Source organism: Nansenia antarctica (genome assembly GCF_963989245.1).
Source record: "Nansenia antarctica genome assembly, chromosome: 9".
Classification (NCBI taxonomy): Eukaryota; Metazoa; Chordata; class Actinopteri; order Argentiniformes; family Microstomatidae; genus Nansenia; species Nansenia antarctica.
The window spans coordinates 31,700,022-31,709,069 of NC_137679.1; the positions used below are offsets into that span (position 1 = coordinate 31,700,022).

General features: G+C 43.7%; 1 protein-coding gene across 1 annotated transcript; it reads left to right on the forward strand.

Annotated features, from left to right (window-relative positions):
* Nucleotides 1–6,959: 6,959 nt before the first annotated feature.
* Nucleotides 6,960–7,694, forward strand: LOC308165539 (uncharacterized protein; the record flags this gene model as incomplete). Its single annotated transcript, XM_080539689.1, has 1 exon — nucleotides 6,960–7,694. The coding sequence occupies one exon, from the start codon at nucleotides 6,960–6,962 to the stop codon at nucleotides 7,692–7,694; it is 735 nt and encodes a 244-aa protein (XP_080395815.1).
* Between the last annotated feature and the right edge of the window lie 1,354 nt (nucleotides 7,695–9,048).

Below are 9,048 nucleotides of genomic sequence, written 5' to 3' on the forward strand. Positions count from 1 at the left end.
TCGTCGGGAGAACAGGTGTGTATATTGGACAGTAATTCAGCACTAAACTATCTGCACTGCACTACTGTCATTGTGTCATACATGAAGCTTACAGTAGGACAAGAACTTGTCATCACTTTTTACATTTTACATTTAGACTTACAGATTTACTGTATTGTAGTGTAAAGTAGTGTTACAGTAAATATTTGCCATATTTACAGTATGGTACTGTAAATATGGCCCATTTTACAAGTGGGAAGCACTGTTATTGTACACTACAGTAATATGGGTTGAAGCAGTATATCTCATGTTTACTGTACATTACTCTAATTTTACTCTGCACCACATAGGATTGCAAGACAACCTCGCAGAGGTGGAAGAGGGCCCCTTTTTACTCCACAACAAGAGGAAGCCATTTGTGCAATGGTGATTGCAAACAATGCCATAAGGTTGAGAGAGATACAAAGCGCTGTTATAGAGGATGACAATATCTTTGGGAATATTGAATCTGTTTCAATCGCTACAATTGACAGAGTGCTCAGGAGAAATGAAATGCGCATGAAACAATTGTACAATGTGCCATTTGAACGGAACAGCGACAGAGTGAAGGAGATCCGTCACCAGTATCTACAGGTAAAACATTTATGTGTTCTATGCATACTCTAATGTCCAGTACTGTAAACTGGTTACTTTGTGTAGTGCCATGCAGTACACTTACATTACAATTCATACTGTACAATATGGTGTGTATGGTGACATATAAGGAGAGCATGGGGGTGGAGGATGCCATCATTTACATGCTGCACAGGGCCTACACACACCTGGAGAGGCCACAGAGCATGGTGAGGACCATGTTCTTCGACTTCTCCAGTGCATTTAACACTATCAAGCCATCACTGCTGGCTGACAAACTAGCAGTGATGTGTGTGGAGGACTCCCTGACGGCTTGGATCCACAACTACCTCACAGACAGGCGTCAGTATGTGAGACTGCAGGGCTGTCAGTCTGAGGTGGTGGTGTGCAACACCGGTGCCCCCCAGGGAACTGTTCTGTCACCCTTTCTCTTCACCCTCTATACCTCCGACTTCCAGTTTAGCTCCGACCAGTGCCACCTGCAGAAGTTTTCGGATGACTCCTCTATCGTCGGTTACATCACAGATGACAGGGATGAGGAGTACAGGGCCCTGGTGGAGAGCTTTGTGCAGTGGTGCGACACCAACTACCTTTTGCTTAACACCAGCAAAACAAAGGAGTTGGTGGTGGATTTTAGGAGGAAGAGAAGGACCCCAGCCCCCATCACCATCAAGGGGGTGGAAGTCGAGAGGGTGGACTCCTACAGGTACCTGGGAGTACAAATTAATAACAAACTGGACTGGACTGACAACACAGAGGCTCTTCTCAGGAAAGGGCAGAGCAGACTGTTTTTCCTGAGAAGGCTGAGGTCTTTCGGTGTCTGCAACAAGCTGCTGCAAATGTTTTATCAGTCGGTGGTTGCCAGCGTTCTGTTCTTCGCCGTGGCCTGCTGGGGTGGAAACATCTGTGCCAGGGATGCTGCGAAGCTAAACAAACTGGTGAAGAAGGCCAGCTCTGTGGTGGGGACCGGGCTGGACAGCCTAGAGGTGGTGGCAGAACAGAGGATGGGGAAAAAACTGGCGGCCATGCTGGCCAATCCCTCCCACCCGATGTACTGCGAGCTGGCGGGGATGAGGAGCAAGTTCAGCCACAGATTTGTTCTCCCCCGTCAAAGTACAAAAAGATTTGGACAGTCCTTTGTTCCAGCTGCACTCCGACTCTACAACCAGGCCCTGCAGGGTGGGGGAGACCTGGAGCTGGAACTTTTGGAACTTTTTACTTATTGAGCCTCCACTGTTTTAGGTATTTTATTGAATGTTTTCTGTTTTCTGTATTGAATGTTTTCTGCCCTAACTGAGCTGTTTGACAACAAAATTTCCCCATTGGGGACAATAAAGGTTTTCAATCAATCAATCAATATGTTGTCCAAAATGCATTATGTTACACAGGAAAAGTTTTACAGTAATAGTTTTTTTCTCTCTCTCTATTCTGGGATAAAGCGTGTACTGGAGGTGGAGGCCAGGGAACCGCTGCACACATTCATATACATTGATGAGGCGGGTTTCAATCTGGCAAAAGGTAGAAGGCGTGGAATAAATCGCATTGGACAGAGAGCCATTGATGTCCCAGGCCAACGAGGAGGGAATATTACCATGTGTGCAGCCATCTCAGAAAACGGCGTCCTCACCCATATACCCTGTCTTGGTCCATATAACACACAACATCTGCTGACTTTTTTAGACATTCTTTACAGGGACATAATCCCTGAGAATGAGAGGGGTCTAAATGGAGACCATCTGAACAAGTATGTTGTTGGGATAATGTGCGTTTTCACCACTCAGATCTGGTCAGACAGTGGTTTGCAGCACATGAAAGGATGCTGGTGGAATATCTCCCTCCCTACTCCCCATTCCTGAATCCAATAGAGGAGTTTTTCTCTGCCTGGAGGTGGAAGGTATATGACCGGCATCCACATACCCAAATGGCCTTGCTAGCGGCCATGGATGCAGCATGTGATGACATCACAGCACAGCCCTGCAGAGGGTGGATTCGCCACTCAAGGAGATGCTTTCCTCACTGCATTGTCAGGGATGATATTCGCTGTGATGTCGATGAAAATATGTGGCCAGACAGACAGGAACGTCTGGATGTCAATGAATGATTTACAGTTCTGTGTATGTTGTATGTTCCAATTCAGTTCCAATATGTACTGCAATATTGTTTACAGTTGTGCACAGCTCTGTTTCTTATGTTTGTTGTAAATAAGTTTGTATTTTTCTTTTGCACAATGCTGTGAACAAATTAGAATTGCAAAGAGCATATGCAGTAAAAATGTGAAACATAACTATTCAGTGTCTTGTACTAATTTACCTCACTAAATACAGTAATGTGTAACCCACTGTAGATTTCAAATGGCTGTGCAAATAGTGTATAGTACTGTCTTGAGCAGTTTCAGGTAGTGTCACCAAGATCTGACTTTTTTGCATTGGAAAACACTTACAGAGTGAACTGTCATAATGAAAACATGACAAAGCCATTTGACTATCTTGTTCATAAACAATGGTGTCAGGACTTTTCATTTTGATGACACTGACACTTTCATTGACATGAATACTTGCTTTTGAGGAATGAACTATCCATTTTGAGCAAGTGACACGCTTTTGCAGGTTAACACCTAGGTTTTGCAGTTTGTACTAATTGTTCTGAGAAATGCACTAACTGTGGTGCAAATGTTAATAGTGATGTGAGAAATGCACCAAAGCGACTGAGAAAAACTGTAATGTGCGTTTTCACTACTCAGATCTGGTCAGACAGTGGTTTGCAGCACATGAAAGGATGCTGGTGGAATATCTCCCTCCCTACTCCCCATTCCTGAATCCAATAGAGGAGTTTTTCTCTGCCTGGAGGTGGAAGGTATATGACCGGCATCCACATACCCAAATGGCCTGGCTAGCGGCCATGGATGCAGCATGTGATGACATCACAGCACAGTCCTGCAGAGGGTGGATTCGCCACTCAAGGAGGTACTTTCCTCGCTGCATTGCCAGGGAGGATTTTCACTGTGATGTTGATGAAAATATGTGGCCAGACAGACAGGAACGTCTGGATGTGAATGAATGATTTACAGTACTGTGTATGTTGTATGTCCAATATGTACTGCAATATTGTTTACACTTGTGAACAGCTCTACCCAAAGGGTGTTTCTTATGTTTGTTGTAAATAAGTTTGTATTTTTCTTTTGCACAATGCTGTGAACAAATTTGAATTGCAAAGAGCATATGCAGTAAAAATGTGAAACATAACTATTCAGCGTCTTGTACTAATTTACCTCACTAAATACAGTAATGTGTAACCCACTAGATTTCAAATGGCCGTGCAAATAGTGTATAGTACTGTCTTGAGCATTTTCAGGTAGTGTCACCAAGATCTGACTTTTTTGCATTGGAAAACACTTACAGAGTGAACTGTCATAATGAAAACATGACAAAGCCATTTGACTATCTTGTTCATAAACAATGGTGTCAGGACTTTTCATTTTGATGACACTTTCATTGACATGAATACTTGCTTTTGAGGAATGAACTATCCATTTTGAGCAAGTGACACGCTTTTGCAGGTTAACAGCTAGGTTTTGCAGTTTGTACTAATTGTTCTGAGAAATGCACTAACTGTTGTGCAAATGTTAATAGTGATGTGAGAAATGCACCAAAGCGACTGAGAAAAACGGTATTATTATTATTATTATTAATAATAGAGAGAAACCACAGTCTCATTTGAGTACCAAATGCAGTGTGACTCTATTGCTGCATCCAGGTCGGGTCAGATCAGATGAGGATCAAGTTTATCTAGAGAGTCCCTGTTAATGAAGCCATGTAAATAAAGACCAGTCATTCACGCCGCTAAGTCTAGACCAAGACAACTTCTCACAGCTCCTTCCAGCCCTAATAGGTCTCTCATAATGTGGGAGGTAGACTTAAAAAAAAGTCATAGGAAAGTGTTGGTCTGCATATCAGGGGAATTAAGCCACAGTGTTGGTTTTGGCACATAGCTGTAGTGCATTTGATATGCAAATAACAACCTCAATACACAGCCTTATACTTACCTGCAGTAGGACTTTCATCCCAGCAAAGCAAATACTCTGTTTGAGATAAAGCTGTATGATGAAAGGGTCGGCGCTGATGTGTTGATTATTCAATGATCACATGGCAGTACTGTAAACAAGGTGAGGGGTAATTTGGATCCTTTGGAGAGTTTAGATCCTCTCTGAACTTGGATGTGAAGTGGAAAATCTGTAAAATGAGGCCTTTGGCATTATCTCTCTAATGAAGGATGAATCCAAGGTAAATAACCAGAGTAGTGTTTACAGTATATTGGCATTTCCATCAGGGCTTTACTAAAACCCTGGCATCTATGCCCCACACATTTCTCTTTAGCTGGGATGGTGCTGGAGATAATGGATATGAGGTTAACAATTGAGATGTGTCCCTTTACTATAAGAAAAATAAATGCGATCAATATTTATTTTAAGGTTTAGGTTTCATCATGAGACTCTCTTGAAGGGGAGCTAGCTGTGTAATGCATTGGAAAGGCCTTTATATATATATATATATATATATATATAATGAATATATATATACTGTATATGTATACAATTATGCGGAACAGATGTACACAATTTGTACACAGGTGTACCATTTTTTTAAATCTAAGGCCAAAGGACTTTTTTCTCAGTTTGTCTGTGGGAACCTTACCCTATGACCCCATTCTACAAGACACCTGTCAAAGCCAGGAAGGCGTGACCGCACACTCACACCCCTGTCGAAGAGACCCAGGGAAACAACACACACACACACACACGTGCACACACACGCACACACACACACACACACACACACACACACACACACACAGGAATGTTTCATCAATGATGATCTGAAATGACTCCACATGTCCTTGATTTACATGGATAAATGAACACTTGTTACGTAATGAACATTAGGCTGATTCTTAACACTTGGATACATTTGGATAAGGCTACACCCTAACTGTCCCTCCTAAGACCTCTTCATCCCCTCTACACCCTGTACAGTTTCTCTACAGTAAAAACATATATTACTGTAAACATTTGAAAATATTTTGTTGTCATTGTTGTTGTCATTGTTGTCAATGTCCATTGTTGTTGTCATTGTTGTCAATGTCCAGGAACCGAAGCCTAGGAATTTTACTCTCTTATATGTGTATACCGTAAGCTAAACTATTCTGATTCTGATTCTGACTCTGTTGCCATACAGTATAATCTGGTAATCTAAATATCTATAATGGTTTGAATGTAACCTTGTTGCAACATCATGAGTGCTGAGCATCTGTAGCACTGGCCATATTCTACAATACAATCTATAATCTGATAACAGTGATATTGAAATCCTTGCATCTGACTCAGTAATCGTACACCTACACCCCTAAAACTAAATAAGCAAAATTATGCTTACCACAGACTAGTGTCGTGAATGTGAATATACTAACAACCCTGATCCATCACCTTCAGGGTAAAGATCAATCAGAGTTATGGGTTAATTAGCCGGTAAATGAGTGCAGTCATTCTAATGATCCTGCCTGAGGTTCTCAAGCTACTTCCCAAGGCCAGGGCTCTTGTCCAAACAGGGAGAGGTGTCAACTCCTCACACATTACAGCTGGCACACTTACCTGGCTGGGCTGTGTGGCCTCAGACTGAGTCTGGGACTGGGGAGGAAATCTAATAACAGACAGGAGCAGCCCCACTGATGACAGAGGGCGGTGACTGAGTTTATCTGGGATTAAAGATACTTTATGCTTTTCACTGGGAAGTTTTTGGAAGAAGCCATTCTTATTTCTGGCACATGGGGCAATACTGTACAATGGGGAAGAGAACGCTTTTTTTGCAATTGCAAATCACGTATTCAAGCATGTTGCCTAATAAAAAGACACATAATTGATTGAATATGATTAATATGAAATAACATATTTTTTTTTAAAACTATTATGGCCTAGAAACTGGCCTAGGACCAGGAGTCTTTTTTTCTAGGCTGGAAAAACTCCTTGCCCTACTAGAGTCATCTTCCCAGCCTCGGGTTGTATAGTGTGAAGCAGTCTAGTTTATTTTCCCTACACTAGCTGCCATGTCACACCTCGTCCTGGAGCTGTGCTCTTTCCCATGGACCCCACCCCCCAACCACTCCAACCCCCCTCCATGGTGTCATCTCCCCCTCTGAAGGCCAGAGGTGGCCACCGGAGGTGCAACATCGCACCTCAGGTCACATATATGGAGCAGAGCCCCAGTCCTCCTCACTATCCTCCACCTCCCTGACCAGAGACACACAACAACACCAGCTCCTGCTCCAGAGAGACCCTGACTACACCGGCAGCAGCCATGGACATGTCTTCCTGCTCTCCCCTCCAGCTCCAGGGACACAGCCAGGAGTTTCTGTTTGACTGTGACGCTCTGATGAAGCAGCAGCAGGCCTACGACGTCGTCTCCGACCCCGGATACTTCAGCGCCTGCAGCAGCCTCTCTCCCACCTCCTCCGTCGACTCCTTCTGCTTCTCCCCAGCGTCCCTCCAGTGTGGACCGTCACAGGACGCCCTCGGCTGCTTCCTGTTCTCCAGCCCCGCCGCGGCGCAGGTGAAGCGAGAGCAGCAGACTCCGCCTGCCGCTCAGGGATCCGCCACCAAGAGATCCCGGTCCAGATACCCGGGGAAGAAGCGTCAGACCGCCAGCGAGAGGGAGAAGCTGAGGATGAGGGACCTGACCAAAGCCCTCGGCCACCTCAGGACGTACCTGCCCCCGTCGGTGGCCCCGGCCGGACAGACCCTGACCAAGATCGAGACCCTGCGTCTCACCATCCGCTACATCTCCTACCTGTCCGCCCAGCTGGGCCTCACGGACGAGGTGCTGTCTCAGAGGAGCCCTGCCTCAGTGGACCAGACCCAGACCCAGACCCAGATCCAGACCCAGAGCCAGATCCAGACCCAGACCCAGACCACAGCCCACTACAGCACACAAGAGCCCTGCTATGGAGCTCTGGAGGCTGAGACCACATCATACCAGCAGAACCTCCCAGTTCATCAATTCTCCACTCTACCAGACTCCTACCAGGTATGTTAAAGTCCATATTCCTGCAGCATACATTTGTTATGTGTTTCTTGTAGTAAGTTCACAATCAATTGACAATGACAGCGATATCACACAGAGGTTTACTGCTGTATGTATTGGCAACTAGGACATGATGTCCATTGATTTGGTGTCAGTTCTGAATTAAGTGACAGCAGACAGCTCACCATCTTTTGTCTTTTTTCCTCAGATTCCCAGTGATGTCTACTATGCTTCAACTATGACACAACAGTGCTGGATGCCTCAACAACAACAGCAGCAGCAGCAACAGCAGCAGCAGCAGCAGCAGCAATACATGTACGCTGGACACTACTGAACCTGAACATCAGCCCAGAGACTATGAATTTTCATTGCAACAATGACCTCAGTTGAAATATTTGAAGAGGACATTTTCTGATTTTGTAGAAAATGTATGTATTATTTATTGATATATATAGTATATATATATATATATATATATTTATTTATTTATTTTACTGTGAATAGAATTCACAATGTGAAAAAATAATAAAATGTTTTATTTATGAAAATTACCTTTGACTGTTCGTATTTTTTTTATCTTCAGGATTATACCAGCATTTATAGAACAGGCCCCATAGTCACAAAGCATCTCAGATCTAGGTTCAGTTTTGCTTTTTTAATAAGACTATGGACACAGGTGGGGACATGATCCTAGATCAGCGCTCCTACTCTGAGATGCACTGTGAAATAAGGTCCAGGTCATTGATGAAAAATGTGCCTATGACATTTAGAAAACTCACAGCATGCTCACAGGGTTTTCATTCTGTGATCTATATAAATTTTTCTGATTCTAAAAGACAAGCATGAAGCAGTGCTGTAACATAAACATCAGAGCTGTCGTGATGACAGAGAGGTGCTAAATGGAAGCTTCACCTCCTGACTAAAGTCCTTAAGGAAAGAGCCCCGCTGTGTTAGCTGTCAGCTGGGCAGGCCAGCGGGCTAATCAGCAGTTAGGCGGTAGTTTATGTCTGAGGTCAGTAAACATTGTCTGTGCTTGAAGCACAGCAGGACACCTCTCATGATACACATTTGGTCCCCAAAGACCTCCGAACTGCAAGTGATCCAGCCTAAATTAGGTTATGTTGTCAGGTCTCAGAAAACACTTCAGTCAGTACAAAGTAGGGAGAGAAATCACTTCATGGAGCAAAGGTTTTTCTTTCAAGTTTATTGTCACATTACACAAATGTAAGAGAGTACAATTCTTAGGTTTTGGTTCCTGACATTGCAGCATAAGACAATAAGGCAATAGGCATAATTCAAGATAAAAAAGTGACAATAGTACAGGACATAATTGACAAATAAGACAGGATACAATTAGCAGTACAAC